Source organism: Perna viridis, chromosome 4 (genome assembly GCF_037379345.1).
Source record: "Perna viridis isolate PV_CMFRI_1.1 ecotype Kerala chromosome 4, ASM3737934v1, whole genome shotgun sequence".
Lineage (NCBI taxonomy): Eukaryota > Metazoa > Mollusca > Bivalvia > Mytilida > Mytilidae > Perna > Perna viridis.
The window spans coordinates 22,115,005-22,142,866 of NC_142448.1; the positions used below are offsets into that span (position 1 = coordinate 22,115,005).

The window sequence follows — 27,862 nt, forward strand, 5'->3', positions numbered from 1 at the left end:
AAAAATCGATCCACTTCTTCTATAGGTATCATTTGTAGGACAGACAGATGGGTACACAATTATAAAAAATGACAACAGTGCCATCAAGAAAGAACAAAATAGAGAACCAGTCCATATAAGGTCTAGGGTCAATCTATTTATTCTTAAAAAGGGAAAATTTTTTTATCCTAATTTCTAAGGAGCCATAACCTCCAAAATCAATGCCAACTTTCTATTTGTAACAACCACATGGGTGGTTTTTTGGTTGTTTTCTTGGCTTAATCCTCAGGTAGGTAATACCAAAGACTTCATAACTGGTAGTCTCTTCTTCTATACCAAGCACATTGAGCTTCAGTCACAACTGGTTGGCTTATGATGTGCCTGAGTTGGGGAACACACTCTTCTGAGTGCTAGCACATAAAAAATCCACCTCAGTATTTGTGACTTGTAAAAAAGCAGAGGTATCTTGCATGTTTTTAAGAAAAGGATAAATGTCCTGCACTTCAACAGTAAATGTATTGCCTACTTTTTTCTTGACATGCAATCAACAGTTAAAGTCTCCAGATAAAATATTCATATATTAATTTTAATTAGTATGGTTGTACTGAGAAAATTTCAGTCTTTTCCCCTGTTTTCTTTCTATAGTGTTAAATTACTTGTATAAATATGTAATATCCAGCTAATATCTAAACAAACAATTTCTCCAGCCTACTGCTTTGCATTATAAGCATTAAATAATAAATAAGATTTTTTTGTTTATTTTAGAATATTTTGGTCACATAAATAATACTCAGAAATCTGCTCACATAACTAAATGAAAACACTACATCACACATTTTAAATCATATAAATTGATCAGAACTACTTCACGATATAATGCTACTGGTAATTGAGGTGGGAGGGGTTCATACATACAATAATTAGAATACTTGTATGAAACAGGTTAGTATTAGGATTGAGACAAATCAAAAGCCATAAATAATATCTCTATTTTCCTACAGTTTCTTATTCAATAAAAAAGCAGTATTGAAAAAAATGTGAATGTATAACTTCTTCAACATTATTATTTTAACAGTATTCCATTGATTAAAAGACAAATATACACAATGTGGTATGACCTTTAAGGAAAAAATTAACTTAGTTTGTACAAACATTAAAGAACTGAGGTATTCAAGGAAAATAAAAATTAAACTTGGCACTTGTGTATATGTAGTAAATTGTTCCATACTTTTAACAAAATCTTGAATATTGTGTCCATACCACTTTTATTTGTACATGTATTAACAAATTTAAAAAGATCTATCACAGTGTTTATCGATTCATCTCTTTCATTCTATTGAGAGCACTACCAGCTTTAAACCATTCTATCTGTCCAGCATTAAACGAATGGTTTAATTGTATAGAGTCTACACTTCCGTCAGCATGTTTAATTTCACATGTAATTGGCTGAAAAAAAAAAAAGAGAAATTTCAATAATAGGTACCTCATGAATTTTTTGGCAAATGCTGTCTTGAAAGGGGTAAATTCACTTAACACTATGAAACTTGGACATGTCAAATGATCCTTTACCACTATTAACTTGTACATTTGTAGCTATAAAATAAAGAAAATCAAAATACATGACTGTATTCTGAGCATGTTACCAGGTTTAGGGATTTTTAAAAAAAAAGCAGTACAAAGATAGAAAGCTATTTGTATGTTTCTCTCAATCAACAACTTAAATACAGTAGATTCCGCTTAATTGCATAGCCTATTTGCCAGTAAAAATTATGCAAATAACCGGGCTATTCTTATAACCGAAATTACGATTTTACCGGAAGTGCGAGTTCAGGTAAGACGACGATACTGTGGATCAACCAGGGATATCACTGTTCAACATTTCTGATCTGGTATTTGATTGTTATAGACCTTCTCATTGTATTGTTCTTTTATCAATAAATAATAATATATATTGTTTGTCTTGTTTACTGACCTTCTTTACGCAGTGTGTATTTATAAGTAAAACCACGTGTTTCTCATCTATAAATAGTCAAGTAATTTCCTGACCTTTCTACGAAAACAAATCCCATATTTCATATTTCAGGCAGGATTCAGTGTAATATTCATCAATGTTTGCAGTTTTTGGGCTTTTGAAATGGTCTGTGTGTTTTTATTCCTCTGTTCATTGTACACTGATACTTGTGTATTATACGCGTCATTGACCTCGATATATTCCTATGAAGGGTGGATAGTATGGGGCACCTTAGGGTAGTTGAATTTCATTAGACATTGTACTGAATGAATGACTTTTAATTTTCGTATGATATTTATGCCTAGTAACCCAAGCTCACTCAAAACTGTTCAGCTCATTAAAGAAAATTAAAATTACATTGATAATCATTTGCAGTCGGAAGAATTTAAATAGGGACAAAAAATACCCCAAGCCGAACCTCAAGCCGCATCCTAAGGTGATGTTCGGCATGTCGTCAGAAGTCATTGTTCACCTAGGTGCTTGTTTATTTTAATGTAATTAGAAATCATTTATATTGTCTTTTATGTCCATGATTTTTTAATCCATTATTAACACCTCCTGATTGATGATAATCTAGTTTTTACAACAATAAATATGATTGACATATTTATGACCCGAAGGCTTAAAATAGAATTTGGAAAAACCTGTCTTTACCTGAACGAGGCAAAATTCTCTATGCAATAAACCGAAATGCACCTCCAAGGCATATGCAAATAAGCGATTTTTTCCCTAATAGAATAATAGGAAATGGTTTTGTGCAGGAGAAAATTATGCTAATAACCGAAATATGCAATTAAGCGATATGCGATTAAGTGGAGTCGACTGTATTACCTTTCCTGGAGCAAAATCTTTAAGTCCTAGTAAAGAGATTCTGTCTGTTGGTAGGATTTTATCATAGTCAGATGTGTTAGCAAATGTCAGTGGTAACATTCCCTGCTTCTTCAAGTTGGTTTCTTAAACAAAATGAAATTAAAAAGTATTTAAAAACACATCAATTGATTTTTGACAAAAATTGAATGGCTCAAACATGCTATTAAAAAATTAATACTTTCTTACAAAGTAGTTAAACAATGAATTAAGAATAATAAAACAGTGTTGATATTGTGACTGCCTGTACGTCTGTATTCATGCTATAACTATTAACATTGTTTTCCTGTACTTGACATTCATAGTGATTTGAGGAGGGAGATATGCTTGAATTGTACTATTGATGAATAAAAAGAAATGATGTGAACTGTCAGAATACATGTATATTGTATTAAATGTGAACTTTGTAATGTTTGTATGATATACATGAAGTGTGAATAAATTATGCTCATGAATATCTACATTTAAAATTGACAAGATAAATTTCACACAAACTTGAGGCCAACATACCATGAATTCTAGCAAAACTTTTGACAATAATAGCACGACCTCCTAAATGTCTGGGTTCAAGGGCTGCATGCTCTCTACTACTTCCTTCACCATAATTTTCATCACCAATTACAACCCATGGAAGATTTTTTGCCTATATTGTAAAATTAAATGTAAAACTATGTATTCCACAAGAAAAACATGAATATAAATTCAAATCCATTATTCTTTTTGGCAACAAAAAATTCTTCTATTTTTCACTTGATAACACCCATATTTCAAAGCCATAACCTAATTTGGTGCCATCTTTCAATGATTGATTTTAAATGAAGTTTTTTGGAAACTGAACCTGGTTTTGTGGCAATCAAATTAGGCCATATTCTCTCGAAAACATTGATCTTCAACAACATGTTTGTACCATCTTTTCTACTAATTCAAAAACAAATATACAAACACCCATGGCCTTTTCTAGTAAATAGAAGTCTTTCATTTTTATACATCTACATTGTACCTTGTAGTCTCTGGCGGTGGCAGGAACAGCTCCAAAACCACCTGATAGTTGGTTCTTTATGTTATTCATCTCACCATTTTCTATATTTGTGGCTCTGAAAAATTAAAGTCAATATAGAATATTGCTTCCTTCTGTTTATTTTTTAACAGTAAACAATTCAGAAACACTTTACCATCAAGTTATAATAACATCTTTTAAGTAACATTGACACATGCATTTAAATGACAATAAAAACAACTTGGAGATTGTTGTCATAGAATAATTCAAAACATTAGTGTGGTATGACCATGGTGTTAACAGTCTGCAGTTATTGTAACACTGACAACTAAAACATTAGTGTGGTATGACCATGGTGTTAACAGTCTGCAGTTATTGTAACACTGACAACTAAAACATTAGTGTGGTATGACCATGGTGTTAATAGTCATTATTGTACCATTTGACAGTTGAAACATCTGAACTGGATTTATTTAAAAAAAATTATATTGCATACTTGTATGTGCTTCAGAAACAATTTTTCTGATGTTTAAAGTAATAATGTGGCATGCCCACTTATCATGTATAATACTTGAAAATCTTAACATCTTCTTACCCAATCATGAAATTATTAGATATGTTATCCAGATGGCCTCTGTATTTCAGCCACTGTCCAGCAGCACTGATATGGTCTGTTGTACATTTTCCTTTCACCTACATATAAAGTACTTGTTTAAAGTTTGATAACATCCAATATTAAGTTAATTTAAAGCTTCAAGTGGTTTTTCAATATAAATGTAAAACATGTCAAATTTTGAAATAATTGAATTGATACTGAAGCCAGAATTCTTATTGGACCATTATTGTTTTTCAAGCAAAGTGAATAAAAGATAAAATATAACTTGACTGGACAATATTATTTTTTTTATATCCCAAAAATAAGTCTTCATGGGAGACATACCCACTTACCGGTACACAGGAAATTCATTTAATGTCTTTTCATTTCTCATTAAAATAAAAACATTTAAAACATTATACCCATCCCAACTTCCTTGAGTAGGGCATACATATTTACAGTAAAGACCTTATTCTTTTTTAAATAATTTTTAAACAGTGGTGAGAATAATGTTTGCCTGTCACACTTTAAAAAGAAAAGTGACCGATAAAACAATAAAGGACTACTACTATACAGGGATTTTCTTGAGGAATAATAATGTAAACAATCAAAATGTAATAGACATCCCTTAAAGAAATGTGAAAATTCAAAATCTCATCTTCAGCCAACCAAAATAAATTCTGTATTTTTCAATTTAATCAGTTTTAAAAAACAAAAGTGTAACTACTAACACTCATCTGTTCTCGTAACATGGTTACTTGTGAAAAAAAAAACCAAATTCAAAATACTAATGTAAGGCCACAGTTTTTTTTAATTTGTTGGTTAACGGATCTTCCAGCTAGGAGAAAAAAAATATATAATTGGAATTTCAGTTTTCCAATAATTATTTTTAAGTGCAAAATTGTAACATCTACTTTTTAAAATAATTTACGGACAATGCCTGCTTTTATTTGTTCATTCAACAACTTGACAAAGCAAAAAGAGAAGATTAAAGGAACACGGTTGCATAAAATTTCACCACTTCAATGAAATCATGTTTAAGGGCTTTGGTAGTTTGGGAAACAAGTAAATACTGGCTTGAGATGATAAAATCATAACACATTTAATTAAAATGAATGTAAACAATTCCTGATTTAAGAGTGTAAAAATCTTGTGGGTTTGCTTTTATTCTCAACAGGAAGTAGATAAATGAAGGGGAGATAATTGTTGGGAAAATCAAAGCTATGAAGGTTTGTGAGGTTATATGCAAGAGAGCTTGTAAAACAACTGAGAAAATTCAATTAAAAACAAAATTTGTTGTCTTCTATTTTTTCTGAAGACAATTTCACCAACCATAATTATTGAAGTTTTATAAATAGTTTTTAAAACACAGAATAATAAAGGAATTCAAAGTGAAAAAAGACAGGTTTGATTGTCTTCCAATTCATGACAAATTACTAGTTTTTAATGTATTTTCTAGATTTAAAAAACATTCGCCACTTTTTTAAAGGTAATGTAGTCTCTCAGTGCAATTGTTTTATTAAAACAGAAGACAAATGTAAAAAAAAGTTTGTTTTTTTTTCGTTTTAATGAAATCCCTCTGCATACTCAATTTTCTGTCCCTGAATTCCTCCAGTGCTTTGTACATTTTTTTCCATATTGAAAAAAAACTGTACATATTTTTGACAAACTTAAATTTCTGACAGTATGCACATCTCCATGTGGTTATAGTACACCACAAAAACTTCCATTACAATGCTACAAGCTGTTTATAAAATAGTTACAGACAGACAGACTTTGTTTGCAGGGGTATAAAAAATAGATTTCAAAAGTACAAAACCCTAAACATATTACTTACATAAAAATTATCTGCATATCATTATCTTCAGGGAAATGTATTCATGATTTGAATTTACAAAAATTAAAATTAAAAACTAATATCACTAACACAACAATGCTTCTACAGTAGTTTCATTCCTGAATGTATCAGTTGTGAATGCCTAAGAGTACTTTGATCTTCAACCATGACAGAGAAAACAATCTTAGAAAAAAAAACATTTTATTTTTACCTTCATAAGTACAAGAGCATCATTGATGTCTCCTCCATCCCACTTTTTGAATGGGCTGAGAAGCTGTAATCTTTGGCTGTTTTCATCTACATTAACTTTCAGACTAGATCCATCAGCTGGTGGAGGCTGGAAGGTATCTTCTCCAGGATCAAAGCCCTTGGCTGGCAATTCATCTCCATATGGACTATCAAGCTTAAATTTGCTACCTGAAGTTATACAAAAAATAATGACAAACATGGATACCAATACAATTACTAGATCAATCTTAAAAATAAAATGCTTGGTAGAAGAGGTGGAACACTGAAAAATTAGGACATGTATAGACATAACATGATCTAAATTCCACTTGTAATCACTTGTAATATTCTAATCATAACATATTTTTTTATCTTTTTTATCCCTTTATTGTTTTTTGTGTAAGACCAGATCATTGCCCCCAATTTAATCTTAACCTTCCTTTTTAGAAGGAAACCAGCTGGTATAATGAACTCAAGGTTCATCAACTGTTACTCAAGTTATGGCAGGAAACTTAAGTGTTGACAGATGATGCTGATAGCACCATGCTCAACCACCATAAAACAAATTGTGATTATTTAAAAAATATGCAACCACACTATCAACAATTCAATTTATAAATCATTACTGGATATAAAAAATATACAAATAAATAAATGTACAAATGGATAGTCATAGAATACCTAAAAACTAAAAAGTATCTTCCGATAGCTTTCACAATCATTTTAGTTATGAAAAAGTATCATAGTATATTTTTACCATCTGCAGCAGTAAGAGAGTCAGTCTCTGGATTGAATCCTAAATCGCCAGCTATAGCTAAAGCTGTAACCAGTTCTGGTGAAGCTACAAATGCATGAGTGGCAGGATTAGCATCATTACGACCAGTGAAGTTCCTGTTGTATGATGTGACAATGGTATTCTTATCTCCTTTCTTTACATCCTGTCTATCCCATTGACCAATGCAGGGACCACATGCATTGGCTAATACAACTCCACCAATCTCTCTCAATGCCTGAGCCTATAATAAATATGAAGTTTTCCTGAACAAGAATTAGAACAATACTGGACTACAGACATGTTGAATAACAATTTTCTTGAGTAATCAAAATAAAATTCATCTGCCAGCTTTTAAACTTTGTATTTAACAGAAAAGAACAGTAATCCAATGTCCCCAGCATAAAAAAAGAAGTGTGGAAAACTTTTAATTCACAGAAACTTTCTAAGTCCAAGGGCTGTAACTTCTGAAAAAATCATTCAACCCTAACGTCGAACTTAATCTAACTTCTTGTAGTAAGACTACATACAAAATATAAAATCAACTGGTAAAAGCATTCCAAAAAAAAGTGCAGATAACTGTAAATTCACTGAAATTTTTTAGGTCCAAGGGCCATAACTTCCATAAATATCAATCAACCGTAACTTAAGTCGAACTTAATCTGTAACTTCTCATAGTAAGACTACATACACAATATAAAATCAACTGGTAAAAGCATTCCAAAAAAAAGTGCAGATAACTGTAAATTCACTGAAATTGTCTAAGTCCAAGGGTTATAACTTCCGTAAAAATCATTCACCTGTAACCAAAGTCTACCTTAGTCTGTAACTCTTCATGTGTGGAAAACGCAAACAGACGGATAGACGCCTAGCATTTCCATATCCCCTCACGATGTGTCGTGAGGGACAAAAATATTTACTTTATGTCAACAATTTAAAAAGTTTGTGTCCCTCATACTGTCATGCCTTCAATTCATGCACATTCTAAGTTTGACAGCATCACTTACAAGGTATTATCTCTTACTTTCTAAATGCATGCGAGGCTGAATTTTTTACTTTCTTACCTGTCCATCTCTTTCAATTGTAGCCCTAATCTGTTCTGATCCAGGAGTTACAGTGAATGCTGCCTTTGCTTTAATACCTCTGCCGACAGCTTGTTTAGCAATACTAGCTGACCTACTCATGTCTTCATAACTACTATTGGTGCAACTTCCAATCAATCCTGTAAAATAACACCCACATTTCAAATCTACAAACAGTGTATGAATAAGTTATTAAGAAAAACAGTATATGTTTATCAATCTAATTAAAATTAGTTCCTTCACTTGCTCCCCGTTTATTATTGGGGCGTAAAATGGAGCAAGTGTGAGATCTAATTTAAATTAGTTTGTATGTGTATCAACTAACCCCTGGCTCACTTAGCTGCTTGCTGGCAGATATACACAATTTATAGCATTAGAAGTAGATATCGAGATTTAATCATTCATTCATTAAATATAAATAAAAGATATCTGAAAACATTACCAGCAAAAAACTACATTACCAAATCAGATACAGGAAATACCAGCATCAAAACTGTAAATAATTTTTACTGTAACAAGATTGCAAGGTGTGGCCATACCTCCCCTGCCATTGTAAAATAAAGTTGAAGGACAAAAGCCCAATAACTACTGTAAAATTTATAGAATAAAATGCAGTGTAATATGATTAACTACATGTTTGTGACTAACAATGCTGCAAAATAAACAAAACCTGTGCAGTGGTTTCCGAGGAATTGTACATACTAAGTCACGTGTGCCGGACACTCCGCAGTATTTCTATGTTCCCTTCCTCATTGTGGCAGGGACAAATATGTTTTACTTACCAACCCTAATATCTAAGGGCCAGCCTTTCTCTTTAGCAGTCTGTCCAAGTTTTGAAATGGGATTTGCTAAATCTGGAGTGAAGGGGCCATTCACATGTGGCTCTAACTGCAATTCAAATATAATACCTTAGTAGTCTACAGCAATATGAAATATTTATTTGGTTGTTGGAGAGATATGTTCTAATAATAAAGTGTAATAAATATAAATATAAATATAAAAAAGTCAATGTTTCCCAAATTATCATTTGAAGTTACAAATCTATCTTCATTCTTTCTACAACTTTTCCCATAAATTTTGAACCTGTGGGTAATTTAATAGAAAAGGTGACAGCAGGCCCCAAAAACCAAGCATCAATGTGATAATATGAATTTATACTATTTCAGGTTTCCCAGTTACATGTTTATCAATATATCTTGTACAAGTAAGATTTATCAATATATCTTGTACAAGTAAGATGAAACAAATCTTCCCTTAACATAAAATGATGTTTTTCAATTCCGTTCATAACATAACACCACAAAAAGCCTCCTGTATTCATTCAAAGGTAGATAATACCTACTACACAGAGCATTCTTTCCTGACATCTTGCCTCATCACTCAAACATTTACATATCAATTAACTAATAGTGTTTCAAGTAATGAAAAAGACATTAAGTTTACATCATTTTAAAAGAGTTTTTAACATAAAAATTTGTATGGTAAAATTACTAACATTCAATGTAAAAAAAAAACCCTTTCAAGAGGAGATAATTGACAGGAAAATTCTTTCAAGGGGAGATAACTGATAGAAAAATGTTCTATAGAAAGAAAATTTCACTGATTTTTTTTTAATATTACAAGAAAAAGAGTTTCGTGACTCATAATTTTCTTTTTAAAATATGAAAGAATGTCAGTTATCTGTTCCTTTTACAATTTATACGAAATTCTATACACCAGTGTTTTGATACAGTCAAACCTTGGTAGCTTGAACTCCAAGGGTCCATTGAAATGTGTTTGAGTTATTGGGGGTTCGAGAAATTGAAGTTTGTATATTTCCGGATTTTTTTCCGTGCCGGTCCGAGTTCGACTTTATCGTTAGAAATTGCCTACTTCCTAAGAAGTTTTGTTAGTTCTTAGATCTTTTTTGTTCGCTTTCGGAAGATTATGTTGATTTGTGGACAATAAAAATGCTGTGTTTGCTTTTAAAAACATTCAGAGTTCGTGTTCCTTGGTCACTAATTTGTTTCATCCGATTTTCTCTCATGTTTTTATCATACCGACTTCGGAACATTCTCGAACTACAATCAGTGTTATGTTAAAAATCAAAACTACCTAATTAGTGATGACTTAAAATTTTACCTATAAGTAACTAAAATGACACTGATTAATGATAGGGTTTCAGTTTTTCACTCATTTTATTACCCAAGCTGACAAAATTGCTGACGAATTTGAGTTAGTGAGGGTTATTCTCTAAGATTTATTACCGAACCGACGGACTAGTCGGTTCAAGTGTTTGAGAAATCAAAGTTAGAGAAATCCAAGGTTATTTATGTTGATTATATAGGAGAAAATTGTGGTACTTTGAATTGTGTTCGAGAAATCCTGGGTGTTCAAGCCATCCCAGTTTAAGCGAGTGAAGTTTGACTGTAGTTTGCAGAATAGTCAAAGTTCCCTACAGAATCCATATAAAGTGTTTTAAATAAATCTGAAGTATCTCCATTCAAGGTCATCTTTGGGAAAAACTAGGAAAAGCTATCTACTAAAAATATTAGGTATGATTTTTTTTTATATTACTTAAGTTACCTCACTAAGGTTTATTTCAATCAGTTCATCATATTTACAACCTTCATCAGCTGATAATAAGCCTTTGTAATTGTTAGCTAAATCTGCAATGCCTGAAATAATAGTAATTAAATTATCAGCATGAGCAACTAAAGAGAGCATTGATTTTCTAAGTGTTAATATACAGATATATTGTGAAATGCAAAACAGCAGTGGCATCCCCTTCTATTCAACAGCACATGACCAGCATACACAAGGTCAAATCTGGATTCTTTTCACAGGTCAGTCACTTATGTAATGAATATTAAAAAAAAAAAAGCCAAATGCAATAAGGTGCACATTCATCCATTTTACAGAAAGAAATATTTCAGATATTTTAAATCAACTCACCTGGTACGTAACAATATCCCAAAGTTCCATTTGAATTGGTTGCAAACATTTTGAGTTATTGTCCAGAAATTGAATTTTTACAGAAAAATAATGAAGCTTTTTGACAAGCTTTGACCTTGACTGTAAACAAAATTCCCCCAAAAAAACAATAATGTCCTCATTTAGCTGGTATATAACAGTATCAAAGAGTTGCATTCAATCAGACGTGAACTTTTTAAGTTAAAATCTGGAATCCTAATTTTTATACAAAAATGTAAATTATATTTTTGGCATACTTGACCTGGAGGTATCTCGCTTATCTGGCATGTAACAACATCCTTACGTTTGGTTTGAATCAGAGGTAAACTTTAAGGTATTGAGTTTTTTTATTCAGATGTAAACATTTTTAGTTATCATATGGAAACCTCAATTTTAAGAAAAAAGTTCAAAGTTTTTTGGCCGCTGTGACCAAGACCGTAAACAAAATTTCCCCCAAACCAATAGGGATCTTACTTGCACACTGCAACTTGGCTAATTATTTGTTGTCAGTACTGTGTTTATTTGTTCTCCTTTGTGATGTCTACCCCTTGTAACAGTATATGTTACCGCTGGAGTGTATCAATATTATTTGAAACTAAAATAACTAAGTGAATTTTACAACTGACCTATGGTATAACCTTAAATTGATAAGACTCCTATTTTTTTTCTAAAGACAATATACAAAGCTTGATGTGGATTCTACCATATCACACATATTTTATGGAACAGCTGACTTTGTTGTGGTGATGAAGACCAATTCACTTATATATAGATATATATATCTCGATATAGAGATACAATTCCTCCATTAGCTAAACGGAAGTCAAAAACAGAGTAATGACAGCTAATTATTTTGTTTCTTAATCACAAACCAATTTATCTGCTGTGTTGAGCACTTTAGATTTGTTTAAACTGTTAGTGATAAAGGCTAGGCAAACAAAATTTTTTCATAATTTGCTGAAATGGAACTAAAATAACACGAACAAGTCAGGTCTGTAAGCATCGCAATACAAATCAGATCATCAGCCAAGAATCATGATATGCATCAGATCATGGCAGAGTAGAATCGTTACACCATTAAAAATAGACGTATCGTTAACTGGATATCAGCATCTACTAAGTTCAGTTATACTGAATAATAATCAATACATGTATTTTTGCACAAATGATTTTAATTACTCAGCTCTGGTTACTTCTACGCAAAAGAATTTTCCACTATTAACCTAACTTAAAACAAACCTGATCTGCCAGTGGAGTTCAGATAGTCTTGCATTCTATGATTGTATGGGAATACTGATGTAGTTGCTCCTATTTCAGCACCCATGTTACAAATGGTTCCCATACCTGGAATATAAAATGCATATGATCACATCAATTAAATAAGATTCATAATCTATCAGCAAGCTTTATAATTGATAATTTGGTGACTGTAAGCAGTATAATACATGATGTAGACATATCTAAGTCTCACCACACCTGTTAACTGCAGTGTTTATATTGGTCTGAAGTGTATACTGTCCTCAGCTGCAGTCTATAATTATACAGACTAGATACACTGGCAGACCATTGATGGGGTGCTTATTAAGAAAGCAAAACATAAAAATAAGAATCAAAACACAAGTTGTCAACAACAAAAATATTAATAACTTGAACAACAAAATGCGTAGGTGGGTACAAGGTGGGGGGAGGGGGCAGTCCCCCTTATCAATTTGCAAAAGTTATGAAAATGGCTTACTTTAGTGTATAAATGCATGCATTAAAATTTGGTCATCATGAATTTTTTTGTTTCCTGTGGCCCCTAAGATGATTCTCTGGACCTGTCACTGAAATGTTTCACAAATGATTTCAGAGCTCTTAAGAACTGTCATGTTTGTGAAAATTTGTTCTTTTTCCACTATAAATGTTTAAATTTATAACATAATAGTGGGTGCATAGGATCCTGAAAAAAGGTTGGTCTATTTCATAGCTACTATTGACTATTGTAATTGCCATATTAGAAGACATTCCTAAATCTTTATGTAGTGGTTTCAGAACATTCAGTCAGTTCATAAATGGTTAACTACTGACCATTGTCAGTTTATCTACCAGTATCACCAACTTATCATGCTCATGCTTAAGCATGGAAAATGCTTTGTTCTGCCAAATCTTCATACCCAAGTATATTACTAGCAAGAATGTTAATCACATCTTTCCTTTTTCTGCATTTCTGTCCGACATTGTTGTCGATTTCCAATTTATTTGTTGTCATCATCATCTGATAAATTTAGAAACCGTAAGTCTGTTCCAGAATTTCTTTTACCACTACAAGGCACCTTTTTTCTTAATACATCTCCATTTTCCACCCAGAAGTAAAAATTCAGTATTAAATCAAATTTTCCTCATTATATCTGTATTAATGATTAGTTCTCAGACATATTGATTTGTATTAAATAGACAATTCATATTGTACTTGAAGTAGTTGGTTTTAGGTTTTATGAAAAATCAGTCTTCTTTTGAAGTAGAATAAATCATGCCTGGTTACCTGTACAAGAGATAGAATCAACTCCTGGGCCAAAATATTCCACAATAGCACCAGTTCCACCTTTAACTGTGAGAATTCCAGCTACCTTTAATATGATATCTTTAGGAGATGTCCAGCCACTCAGTTTTCCAGTGAGCTTTACACCAATTACCTGTGAAGAAATTTATATATATATATATGACTATAAGTCAATACTTTTTTTTCAGCAAAGTGTCAGCCTTGACTTATTGTCCACTTCAACTTATCTGAGGATTTTTCAAGAAAAATGTTCATCCACAATGCATTTCATTAAGATTTGTTTAGTTCACTTTTGATTGCTTGAATTCAAAATTTTTGGTAACTGCAATCAATGAAAGCCGTCACCCAAACAGTCAAACTGGCAATTGAATTCAAATATTATTGATCATTGCTGCTGTCCTTTAAGAATAAATACAATGATGTTAATAAAAACTCTGAAACGTTGAAATCATTAAAATATATAGTTAACAAAACTCTTCTTCTTAACTCGGAAAACATTATCGAGTGTTTTGGAGTTATTGGTCCTTTAATATGCAAATTTGTACCCATTTACGGTATGTCGTAACACATTTGCACGTGGTTCAAATTATAATTCAATTATGGTGTTATCTAAATGGCTAATTGCAACCAAATTTGCAGGTAACCATTATTTTTTATTGTATCTTGTGACACCAGGTAATATTGTTTACTAATTATCGCTCGTAATTATGACCAATTCATCAAACGAATTTCCTGCTTATTTCACACATGGCTGCCCACATTTTACATGTTTACGATTTCGTACTCCTGATGATCTATGGCTTCAGAACCATTGTCATGCCATTTAATAAAAAATAATTGAACTCAAGGACAAAGTACCCTTTATCAAAAATACAGATATTTTCTTAATTCAGAGATCTTATACTAACTAATATTGCAGGAATAATATGCTGTTGAAAATTAACCGCTCAACTCGGACCCTTGACTTATCTATGTTTTTTTTCATCGATTTTGGTCAAAATTAGGCAATTCAACTTATACTCCACATCAACTTATAGTCCGAAAAATATGGTAAGTACATGTATCATATTTTAATGAATAAGTTATGCAAGTTGAATACACTGTTGACTCTCAAACAATTTTCATTCTTTTGACAAACCTTTGGACATTTAAGTTCCCATGGTAACCCAGCCATGACATCAACAGCATCAGCTCCTCCTACACCAATACAGAGACCACCAAGTCCTCCACCATTTGGTGTGTGACTGTCTGTACCTATCAATAAAACTCCAGGGAAACCGTAATTTTCTAAAACTATCTACAATGGAAGAAACAAATAATAAAATTCTTTTGAATCCAGAAAAATCCCACTTTCTATACTGTCCCAATTGATAGAATTTGAATATAACAGAAGTATATTGCTTTAAAATACAAATATGATGTAAAATTCAAGGACTATCTGTACTTTTCAATGATATACTCTAGGGAAAACTGTAATTATCAAACACTATCAACAAAGTAAGAAACAAATAAATTATGTTTCATTTTTTTCCTATTTCATACCTGATGGATGATTCCACTGCCTGGCTTCCAAAACCCAACTCCATATTTAGCACTGGCCGAGGCAAGGAAATCATAAACTTCTTTATTTATATCCTGAAATTATACATAATATTTAACAAGCTTTCAAATCCCCTATGTTCTAATTTTAGCAACGGTGGCCATGTTGTTCAACAGATAAAAAATTCCCACATCAGTTTTTTTTAAGATTATCACAAGATTTATGAAAGTCAAGGTTAAAAATAGCCAAAAAAAAACAATAACAAGAGGCTCCCAGGAGCCTGAATCCCTCACCTTGTTAAATTTTGCCTTTCAAGGGCAATAAATTTAACAAGGAGTTGTCCTACAGTTTTGACTCCAAAAGACTTATTTCACCTTTTAAGTGCAACAACTCTTACAAGGTAAGATCTGACAACTTTGATCCTGTGGAGACTTTTGTAAGCCTTATAATAAAGATTATTTCAGCAATTGAAAGAATTTGGCTAAACCTAACAGTTTTGGAGATATAATATGCAAAAAACTACTGTCTAACCCTTATCTTCTATTTTTAGTAAGGGCACCCATGTCTTTCTAAGGATCAGAAATCTACACATCAGTTTTATGCAGAATAACCCAAAGAACATTCATACCAAGTTTGGTTGTAATAAGTTCAGTAGTTTCAGAGGAAACAGTTTTGAAAAACTGTTATTGACAGTGACAGCAAATGTCACCAGTAGACCACCATAAAAAATATCTTACTTTGTTTTCTTGTGATTAATGGGTATGGGTACGTATCAGCACAAGATCTGAAAACAGTGTAAACTATTTTTAAAAAAATAATACAAACAGTCATTAGAGTCATCAAAGTTGTATGTTACCTTTGCTCTTGCCAAGTCCTTTTCACCTCCAACTTGGGCCTCAATCAAATGATCACAATGAATGGTTGATGGTACTGCCACCTTAAGTAAACCACTGGATATAAATTGAAGCATAGCCATCTGTAACATCAAATTGAATTCACATTGCATCATATTGTTTCTGACAATAAACCACAAACTAACATAGTACTAGATGTATCCTAACATTTCTCATTGCAACAGCAATCATATAACATCAATCATGAACCATCTAAAATAATTGTTTAGAAAAAAAAATTCCAAGATTTGGTGGGAATGTGCATTAGACAACAACCTAAGCAGTCATATAAATGTACCATACAAATAAAAAACAAGAGGGCACTGTTTTGTTTTTCATCAAACAGCAAAGACTTCTTGGGCCTTTCAAAGGGCTCAAGAAATTGTAAAATATCAACTAACACACATCAATTTATAATTTTGCATGCTGTACTGTGCTTCATGTAGGTATAATCCCACTCATACAGGAAGTTGGTACAAAATTGTTAACAATATATGCCCCAATCAAAGTAAGTCACACATACAAAATCAATCTTGCCATTTGGTGTCATATTATAGTGATGAAATTCAAACAGACAGACTAGATTTGGTGGTTCCAATAACCACCCACTCATTGAATGGAAGTACTTTAAGCGCAGTGCTACAGGTCTCATTTGAACCAGCAAATAACCAACAGAATAAGCCTGCTACCCTATTCCTACATATGAACTGACATTTTCCAATAACTTATTTTCTCATGAATATTTTTTATTTTATTTAGCTTGTGATCTTGGACCACTGACCTTGAAATCTATAAGTGTCTTCATTATTAACAAAGTCTTCAGTGTAAAAGTTTCTATAAAGCAAGGAAGGCTTAGTGAAGTTCTGGAAACCTATTTTATACTATTCTTTTCTATAAAGAATATGCAATTTGACCTATTGACCTTATCCCTAATGTATTTGCTCATTTAAGTTTTAAATCAATATAGGTGTATTGAAGTTATGCTATGAAAACCAAACTAACCAAGACAAGACAGAAAGCCAAATCCTTTCTTCTTCTCTACCAGATTAATTGGAAAATGAAAGAAATGAAAATATAGGTTAGGAACAATTTAACTAAAGCTCTCTTACAACCTGTTTTAACTATAGCTGATCAGATATACCTGAGCAGTGGCATCCTGCATAGCAACTCTGTCAGGTCTTAGATTAAGGTAACTCTGTCCCCTCTCTACATCCTGTAATGGAACATTAACACTGGTTTAGAATATCCTACATGTATATTATTTTAGATTTAGCATAAAAATTAGTTTTAAAAAAATCCCTAAAACAGTCAAATTTACCCTTAAAGTTGTATATAGACATCAAATATTGCAATATCATAAATGTGTTAATGAAATGCTTATGTGAATTCCACATAATATACAAATATCATATTTTTAATGTGGATTGAGTGTCAGCGACATCCTATATATGTACAGTGTTCTCCCCAGGCCCATAAAGCGCTGTGCTTGACATTGCTATCGAGATCAGTACTGTGCTACCTTGCTAACAGCGCTGTCCTATAAATTTAAATTTGAGGATTAAAAATCAATTATGACAGGAAAGTATGTGCCCCAGGGTCATTTAAGGCATCCTACAAGGTAATTAGCAGTAAACACGCTATGGTCAGTTGATTACCAGCGTTACCGCACAGGTGTCTGAAGCCTATGACATTGCCGACCAGATTCTTCATCAGTAACCCAACCTGGTCACAAATTAATTTTAATTAAGGTGTCAATCAGATATTAATATCTGATACTGAGCCAATCAAAACTGACTATGGTAAAAATTCACTCAACCCTGGCCAAAAGCACATGGCTATTTATAAATGCGAAGTTGAATAATTGCAAAATCATATGATGTTTTCAACATTAAAAAGCTGATTTACCTTATAAAAGAACATGTTAAATTCCCAAACAATATGCATTCCATCAGAAACTTCCAAAACACTTTGAAATCAGAAAAGAAAAAGGAAATGGCCGTCTTTTGTTTACATTGCCATGTTGTTGTGTATCAAGAGCACGTTTTTTGGTGGGAAAATTAGTTAAGAAATAGATCGTAAAATCCCCCAAGTCTAAAAATAGTACAACAGGTGTGGGAAAATTTTTTTTTGTAAATCATGATATGGGGTTTTTGTTATGAATAAACTACATATAAACATAACATTTAAAAACTTATCTAAACAACTAGTGTGCCAACTTTAAATAACAAGAATAATATTTATGTTTTTTCCTGATATAACTAGGTCAACTCCACACTACATGTACTTCCTGAAATTTTTGGAAACATGATTATTAAGACCAGAGTAGTCTTTAACACGTACCTGATTATACTCAACGTCACATACAACACATTTTTGAATTGAAGCTCTACTTTTTACACCGTCGGGACTTACCGCTAGAGTTGTCTCTCTTTTATTTAATGTGAAGATAGTTCGCATATATGCATGACGTTTTAGTACCAACGAGTCACTTATTAGCTTAAATCATGTGTAACAAATCCTTACGGGGAAAATCCCATACTAATATCCGCCATGTTGGCTTCTATGGGACGATTTGTTTACAAACGAAGTTCGTAAGTTCCCGTCGAACTCCCGTGACAATTGTCTGCTTGATCAACTCCTCGGTATTGTACATTGTTCGCGTAAAATAAATCTGAGATATCCGAAATAACGCCGAAATGCATTCTGGGTTCTTCGGTTTTTGGACAAACCATTTAAACGTAAACAACATCTCCTAGCAACCCGATCACTGTAAACATGGCCGACTTTTTACAATGTAAAGGTACCAGTATCGTATTGCATATCCCTGACCGGGTGTACGTCAAAACATAGATGCTGTAAAAATATAGTGCATTTACTTTTTGCCTCTCTACAAACTAATGTTTTGTCAAAAGATATGAACAATGACTTATAAAATAGAGCAAACATCACACTGTAAGATGAAGAACTTTTTTTAAAAGAAAATCTAACATAATAACATAAAAATGCTCCACTGAAAAGGTTGGTTTGGTGAGTGCAAAATGGAAGTGAAAGTAGGGAAAATGGCAATTTATAGTTCAAGACTACTTTTCTGTCCGATCTTCGTGGAATCACCCTATTTTCTTTGCGGGAAATTATTTTTTCACATGTCCTTAGAAATGCTACATAAGTGAAAGTTTTACTGAATCAATTTACATATTTTTTAAAAAATCCTAAAAATATGCATTTCACTATAGAAGTCTATGGGAAAATTAATATGATACTGAGACCTAAATATTGGCACCGAAAATTAAAATCTGACCGGAATTTAACGATTCAATGTTTAGGGAGAAGCTGTTTGGCTAAACGAATGAGCAAGTCATTTAAGACATTTTAAACGACGGTAGGTGTCAATAAAGTCGTAGAAAATATTTTTATTCAAATTTTAACAGTATCTTATTTATGTAACGCTGAGTATAGATAATATTCTAAATATATACACATACTGAAAGTTACTAAGACTAGAAAAAGAGTTTCGTAAAGATTGCTCTTAATCAAATGAAAATCACATTCAAATGAGCCATTTAGTATGGCAAGCCAAAGTGGACAAAAATCAATATTTTGTAATATTAGAAAATGAATTTTTAATATTACAAAATCATTTTTTTAATATTAAAAAAGATTTTTTAATATTAGAGATTCATTTTGTAATATTAAAAATTCACTTTCTAATATTACAAATTCCTGATTTAGTAATATTATAAAATATCACGCCTTTTGTAACATTAAAAATTGAATTTGTAATATTAGAAAATGAATTTGTAATATTAAAAAATCACTTTTTCTAATGTGAAAAAAAAAATTTGTTTTCTAATATTACAAATTCATTTTCTAATATTTTTTAATATTACAAATTCATTTTCTAATATTACAAATTAGATTTCTAATATCACAAAACACTTTTTTAATATTAAAAATTCAATTGAATTTCTAACATTAAAAAACAATTTTTAAACATCAGAAATTGATTTACTGATATTAAAAAATGGATTTGTCGAATTCAGTTACGATTTTTCAATATTAGAAAATGATTTTGTAATATTAAAAATGCTCATTTTTGTCCACTCTGGCTTGCCATAATTGAGACCCCAAAACAAATGAAAAACTGTAATTTCCAAGGGTCTGCTGTCAGCAAAAATTTGAAGAACACAGGGTGTGTATGAATTAGAGAAAATATTTATGAAGAATTACTTATCACAATTTGAAAGAATATCTTAAATTTTTCCGTTAATTTAAAAAGGAAAAATAAAAAATGGTATTAAAGTTATAATTACTGCAAAAGAAGAAAAAAGGTAAAATATTTACCTACAAATAATTCATGTAAATATAAACAGCAATGTGCATTTTTAATACACTGATCAATCTTTATATATTATAATACATTAAATACAAAGTGGCACATTTCGACACAAGACATATTAACGTCTTGTCATGCACGCTGAATACAGCCCTATCTGAAAATCCTGGGGAGAACCCTGATATAGAATGTAGGACCAGAACTATGAATTTAATAAGTCGATGGAAACAATTTTGTATTTATTCAATTATTTAATAATAATTAGGAAATTATTGGCCGAGTACAAATGTATTAAGCTTTCCCAGAAGAAAGTCAGACACATTCTCCTCACTGAATGATACTTCGCCCACAGCAACATGGTGGTGCACCGTAATCAAAGAATGTCCATCATAGGCCTAAAATCATATCAAATTATACAAAACTTACCTGTGTATTTGGATTATCAATGTGACTGTATAATATTTTCTCTGACAAAGTAAAAGGTCTATTATATCTAAAAAATCAAAAACCAAACATAATTCAATTTGACATTTGGGTATCACATTTAACTATCATTATTTATTATAAAGTATTTTATTTATTTAAACCATCTACATATATGTATTCCAAAAGATGTTATTTGAGTGGGTTCCTCACTGTTTTCTAGATTTTCAAATATTCATATTTATATCTATTGTAAGTTTTTTTTGTTGTGGATTCATCATAATAGTTTGGTAAAAGCTTATTGAATACAGACACTTTAAGGAGGTAGACCTAAGGTAAGGGACATTACTCTTGAAATCAGTGATATGTTTGTATCATATTCAATTTCAATAAAGCCTTTCAAGCTTTCCTTTGAATCAGCATGAAATCAGTCCATGTTACTTTGATGCTTACATGAGATTGATGTAAAAAGTTGAATACAAATGTTCCAATGATTTGTAAGATTACCCTAAGTCTACCTCCTTAAATCTGATAGACTTGTCGACATAGACATACAGATACTGTGCTCTACATGTATATTTATGAAGGCTTACCTTTGTTTAACTGTTTTCAGGTTAAATTCAAGTTTGTCATAGTCAATATACTTGTCCGAGTCAAATTTACTCATGGCAACCTAAGAGCAGGAAATTTTAAGATTTATAAATACAAAAATATAAACTGAAGTTACATGTATATCATATATAAACTGAAGTTACATGTATATCATAAAATCGTTTATTTTAAATAATAAAAAGGAAAATATGAAAGCCTTGAAAGGAAATACATGTAGTAAATTCAAACGTCTAAACATTGAATAACAATTAACTGTACTAATGTTTATTGAATTCTGGGAAAATTTAAGGACGCAAAAACTTGAAATTAATATAAGAAATGTTCTATATTCTACTGACCTGGGCTGCTGGTGCACATTGTGATACATGGAAAAGGCGATACTGCCCTTGGAGGCCAACAAGGCCCTACAAAAAAGACAACAGTAAAAGTTCAACCTCACTGCAACCAATTTACTGAAATTAAATGCATCTGTAGCAACTACATAGAATGTAGAACAATTTAGTAACTTTTAGATTTTTCTTATACAGTCAAACCTCGGTAGCTCGAACTCCAAGGGACCATTGAAATGTGTTTGAATTATCAGGAGTTCAAGAAATTGAAGTTCGTATATTTCTGGATTTTTTTTTGTTGCTGGCCCGAGTTTGTCTTTATCGTTAGATATTGCTTACTTCCTACGAAGTTGCGTTAGTTCATGGATCTTTTTTATACATTTTCGGAAGATTATGTTGGTTTGTGAACATTAAAAATGCTGTGTTCGTTTTTAAAAACATTCAGAGATCGAGTTCCTTGGTCAATAATTAGTTTTCATCCGATTTAGTTCATGCTTTCATCATATCGACTTCGGAACATTCTTGAACTTCAATCGTGTTATGTTAAGATTAAAACTACCTAATTAGTGATGACTTAAATATTACCAGTGATTAACTAAAATGACACTAATTAATAATAAGGTTTCAGTTTTTCACACCTTTTATTACCCAAGCTGACAATATGAGTGACAAATTCGAGTTGGTGATGGTTATTTATTACTGAACGGACTGACTAGTCAGTTCAAGTGTTTGAGAAATTGAAGTTTGAGAAATCCAAGGTTATTTATATTGGTTATAAAGGAGAAAATTTTGGTACTTTGAATTGTGTTCGAGAAATCCCGGGTGTTTGAGCGAGTGAAGTTTGACTGTACATCTTGTAGGAAAATGTTGCTTTAGGAGCTTAAATTGAAGATGTCAAGAACAATTTTGAACTTGCATGAAAAAAATGGACAAAAATGATCACTTCTCCTATTTGTCTTTGAAAGAAGTTTTTGTAATAGATTACATAAACAAAAATGTCAATATAGTTATTTATCAAACACAATTTACTAAAACGTCTCCTTATCATTGGTGTCTAGATTAAAGTAGTCTGCAGTGAAGTTTCAATTTTTATTTTGTTTGAATGTCATAAAAAGACTAAAAGAAATGCTATCTAAAATTGACTTTGTGTTGTACACCAAAAAAATGTAAATGAGTACTAGAGATCAAACAATATAAAGTACAAAAACTTCAATTTGAAAAATTAAACTTTGAAACTCTTTGGACACGGAAAAACATATGGAAAATAATTTACACAGCACGAAAATCCCACACAATAAGCTGGTTAGAATCTTTCTCTTGTTTCTATGGTTATTCACAATCCAAAATGAATAATAAATGGATAATGCAGTATCCATGTTTTCTGGGAAATTCTGTCACATACTTTTGTACATTTATCATTACGTTATGTGGCCACGACGTTATCTTTGCATTGTTTTGAGTCAGCCATTATCAGTAAACTGTTCTGTGATCTGTCTGTGTTTTCCATGATTTTCCTAGATGTTTTACTGGTGACAAGGATGAAAAACTTGATGAGAAACTAGAATATTTGATGGGAGGAAGTCGTTAAATGAATGTTAAAACCGGAATCAAATCAGGAGAGATATAGATAAAAACCAGAACAACGAAAATGGATCACTGCGACCCGCAAAGAATTACAGTAGTTACAGAAATGAGGAACTTGAGAACTGAGCCATTTATTCAAGGTAGTGACCCATTATCGACAGGAAAACAATGGGAGGACTGGCTAGAATCTATAGAATTTGAGTTTCGATACTTTAGAATAACATGGGCTGAAGATAAGAAAGATGCATTACTAATTTATGGAGGAAATGAAATTGCACGTTTGGAAAATAGTCTAAAAAATGAACCAGCAGAAGAAATTGAAGAATATCATGTACTGAGAAACAAGCTGAACAAGTACTTTCTTCTGAAAAAAAAAAGTAAGCATCACTCGAGATACGTTTTTTTCAAAGATGAAACTGGAGATAGCTGAAACACTTGGATGTTATGTGTCAAGACTCAGAGAGAGAGCACAAGACTGTGAATTCGGAGATACAACAGAATAACGTATACTTGAACAATGTATTCAGAGCATAGAGAACCGCGAGTTAATTAGAAAAACAATAAGTAAAGGCTGGGACTTAGTCCGATTTATTGATGAAGCAATGCAAATTCAGGACACAGATGAAAGAAATGAGAACAGAATCAAATGAAGTGTTCAAAGTAAAGAGCAAAAATTGGAAACAAGTTAGATCGGAGAGTAAAACAGATGAAATGTTAACGATATGTTATAATTGTGGATTTCACCATGGAAGTAGATGTCCTGCGTATGGCAGTGATTGGGATTAAAGTTTTGACAATGGGACTATGGCCCCCTTACCCTTCAATTCAATGGGCCATTCTAAAAAAAACATGGGACAAAATTTGGAATAGCAGCAATCAGATTTTGGATTTTTTTTGGGTGCTTCAGAACCAGATAATATGTCTCCACCATTATCAATATTTTCAAGAAGGGGTTCATAACCGTGTCCAGCTGCCAAGTTAAGTTTCTACAACAACTCTGGTTATTACCATTACTAATATTTTTTAGGCTTTGCAAAAGATAATTTCTTCTGTTTTGGGTCGATCTTACAAATATCTTTGGTGGCATTTTCAATTTCAAATGGGACCGCCAGTCCACGCTTTTTTGATATTATCAAATTATTTTGATTCTTTAAAACAATGTTTATTCTTCTTTCAAACGCGTAAGCAATCAAGAATATGTAATCTAAAAAATCGATAAAGTACTGTTTCATTCCCCGGTCTTCAAATCCCCCTGAAAACGTGATGATAAAAACATCCGACTGCAGCTAATAAAAACACTGTTAAAAGACACATTCATGCCTTTTTTACTGTCACAAGTAGTGGACAACACTCCAACATCAATGATAAAAACTTAATGCGTGCACATGACATGACACATTAGTTACTCAATGTGTCATTCTAAGAGGAAATGCCACTATGGCACATGGCAATCCCAATCACTGGTATGGAAAAGACAGTAGAAACTGTGGACAATCAAATCATTTCACATCCATGTGCAGAGAAGGAAAGAAGCACCGAGATATTAAAAAAATGTCAGAAAACATACAGCGAAACAAATTATTCATCCATGGATAGTGATGAGGACAATTTCTTTGAAACCGTCAAGCATCTGAAGAAAGTGCATAAAATTAATGATGTGAACAGTAGAGATGCGGATAGAACTGTTCAAGTTAGAATAGATGATATAGACATGATGATAGAGCTGGATAGTGAATCCAATGTAAATTTAATGGACAAATATCAATTTGCTCAGTTTCAACAGAGAACATGCAGCAATCCGGTATTGCAGAAAAGTAGTGTAAAATTAAGTACATTAAATGGATTCATGAGAGTGGAAGGAGAATTTAAAACTTTAGTGAGGAATCAGACACAAGGAAGTGTAGAGCGTTTTGTTTTAGTTAAAGGGAAGATCCAATCAGTACCTTTGAGCAGCAAGTCAACACTGATAGAATTAGAGATGCTACAAATTAAATCAGATGGATTGTTCGGAAAGCGTAACCACTTAAGATCATCTAATGCTATAATACCAGTGAATGAATACAATAAACAAAAGCAAATAAAGGACACGAAAGTCAAATCTTCAACAACTAATGTTCACATAGAGAAACCACAGGCACCGTTGTATACAATTCCACACAAGAGATATACAAGCAAACATTACAAACATAAATCACCAGACAGAAATAGAATGATAAGTGCAGAACAAAATATGAAAATACAAAGAGTCGAATATTACTTAAGTGAATAACTTGTGACAGCAGAAAAGAACGTCATGAGAATACAACGTGTAAAGATGTTGAAAGAAGATTTATAAATTGAAATTCATGAACTAGTATTTTAGAGACTTTCATGGGCTGCCAGGTCATATACAACAAACACTAAGTTATATTTAATTTTCATTTATTTCATTTCACAGTTTTATACTTTTGTTAAAATTAAGGAGGAATGTAGTATCTACAGTGATCGAATTTAAGGGGAAATACTTGCTAAATGCAAGTTGAAATTCAATTTTGCTAGTAGAAATTATTTCCACTTGCTAAAATTTGCTAGTGGAATTCTATATGTCATATAGATAAAGTCCAGAAATAACCAAAAAAACTTGAAATTATGCGATTGTAAATTTTCTGTACTAGCTAAATTTAGCTAGTGGAAAAAAATTTGAAATTCAATCCCTGATCTATGTTTTCCAGGAAATTCTGTCACACACTTTTGTACATTCATTGTTACGTTACATTGCCACAACGTTATCTTTGTACTGTTTTGAATCAGCCATTATCAGTAAACTGTTCTGCGATCTGTCTGTGTTTTCCATGATTTCCTAGATAATTCAGATAATATAGTCTTACTTTCACCGAACAGGTTGAGAGTTCTACTCTTAAGGACATTGTATACTTGTACATGTGAAAGTAATGACCAACACAATAATGTACTAATCAAGTCAAAAAGACACCTGAATACATGTACAGAACGTTAATACTGAATGTTTGTGCATGTTTGAATGGACATTTTGTGTACACTCTACGTTACATTTTCATAATTATATTCCTTATAGCCATTCTTGGAAGTAGGTATGTGCTATCCTTAAAATTGGTTAATCAGATATTTCGTGCAGGTGAAAATTACAGGAGAGACATTCTTTTATAGGTCAGAAATCTATTGATCTTAACCTGTTAAATCATGGGTACTGAAAATTTTACATAGAAGGCAAGAAAGTAAACAACCAAATTCTTTTTTATTCAGTCCATATTAATTCTTATTCATATTTTCACTCTTGACATGAATTTTTTTTTGAGGGGGGTGTCAAAACGGATACCACCAAAACAAGACTGGATTTTAATCAAATGGTCTATTAAATGATATCTTGGGTTCAGTGATTCCACTGAGTGGTTCTTTTGCTTAAATAGGCCTTCTGTAAAAAGTTTTCTACCCTCCCCTGATTGGACTGTTCACGCAAGTTGCTGGAAAACATAAATCAAATTTACACGAAAGAGGGTCTTGGGTGAAAATAATACACTGCAGAATCAAATTGACATTCATGGCAGACTACAAAAAAATCGTTTCTTTTTTTCTAAATTGCATTCATTAGTTTTGACATTGAAATTACCCTTTTGGAGGCTTGACGAAAGACGTGAGCCATATTCTTTATCAAGTCAAACGTCCTGTGACGTCACGAAGGACACCGGAAAGGGGACATAATCACTATATGGTCTGACCAGTTACCAAATATATATATAAGGCAACTACTCATCGTAACTTTCTATAACTACATAGAAACCTTTCTTTGCTTTTCATTCAATATATACTCTAACAAACAAAGGGAGGCTTAAAGATTTAGCAACTCGTTTCCACATTTTAATACATTCAAATAATAATTTGCGAGTGTCATTATGCAACTGATACATTTATTTTACATGAATAAATTTGGGATGCCCAGTCACTATAATGACTCAAAAACAAGAGCTATGTTTTCATGATGTCTGTGACTGTTATTGTGTTAGTGCTTTGCTATTTGATACACAAACTTGTGCTTGTTTTATATGTGTCGAGATTGTCGCGGGAAAGTAACATCCGCATATTTGTATGTTTTCCACTGCGACGTTGTATTGTCCGTGACGTCGCCGGGGGCGGAAGTGAAGAATCTAGATAAACGATAAAGCTACATGATTGTATTCTATCCAGTCTAAAACGCCACAACTACGATATTTGTGGTACCGTGAACCATGGAGTTAGAAAAATTGAAGTCCAAACGATCATCAAACAAGAGTGTC

General features: G+C 32.0%; 1 protein-coding gene across 1 annotated transcript; it reads right to left on the bottom strand.

Annotated features, from left to right (window-relative positions):
• Positions 1-721: 721 nt before the first annotated feature.
• LOC148619329 (aconitate hydratase, mitochondrial-like) lies at positions 722-27,257 on the bottom strand. Its single transcript, XM_088579092.1, has 20 exons — positions 27,199-27,257; positions 21,999-22,064; positions 21,642-21,721; positions 21,052-21,118; positions 17,434-17,505; positions 16,256-16,375; positions 15,402-15,494; positions 14,998-15,156; positions 13,842-13,992; positions 12,560-12,664; positions 10,934-11,025; positions 9,151-9,256; positions 8,351-8,508; positions 7,272-7,530; positions 6,498-6,703; positions 4,450-4,547; positions 3,858-3,951; positions 3,368-3,500; positions 2,822-2,943; positions 722-1,425 (listed from the first exon to the last, which is right to left on the bottom strand). Exons 1-20 carry the CDS (start codon positions 27,229-27,231, stop codon positions 1,291-1,293), a joined length of 2,349 nt encoding a protein of 782 aa, XP_088435218.1. The 5' UTR covers positions 27,232-27,257; the 3' UTR covers positions 722-1,290.
• Between the last annotated feature and the right edge of the window lie 605 nt (positions 27,258-27,862).

Excerpts from the sequence above, each read along its gene's own strand:
- LOC148619329 (XM_088579092.1), bottom strand. The coding sequence starts at position 27,231 with ATGGCTCACGTCTTTCGTCAAGCCTCCAAAAGG. Across the intron at positions 12,665-13,841 it reads TGATTCTATCTCTTGTACAG|GTATGGGAACCATTTGTAAC; the intron begins GTAACCAGGCAT and ends TTTATATTCCAG. Across the intron at positions 9,257-10,933 it reads TTGAAATAAACCTTAGTGAG|TTAGAGCCACATGTGAATGG; the intron begins GTAACTTAAGTA and ends TTTGAATTGCAG.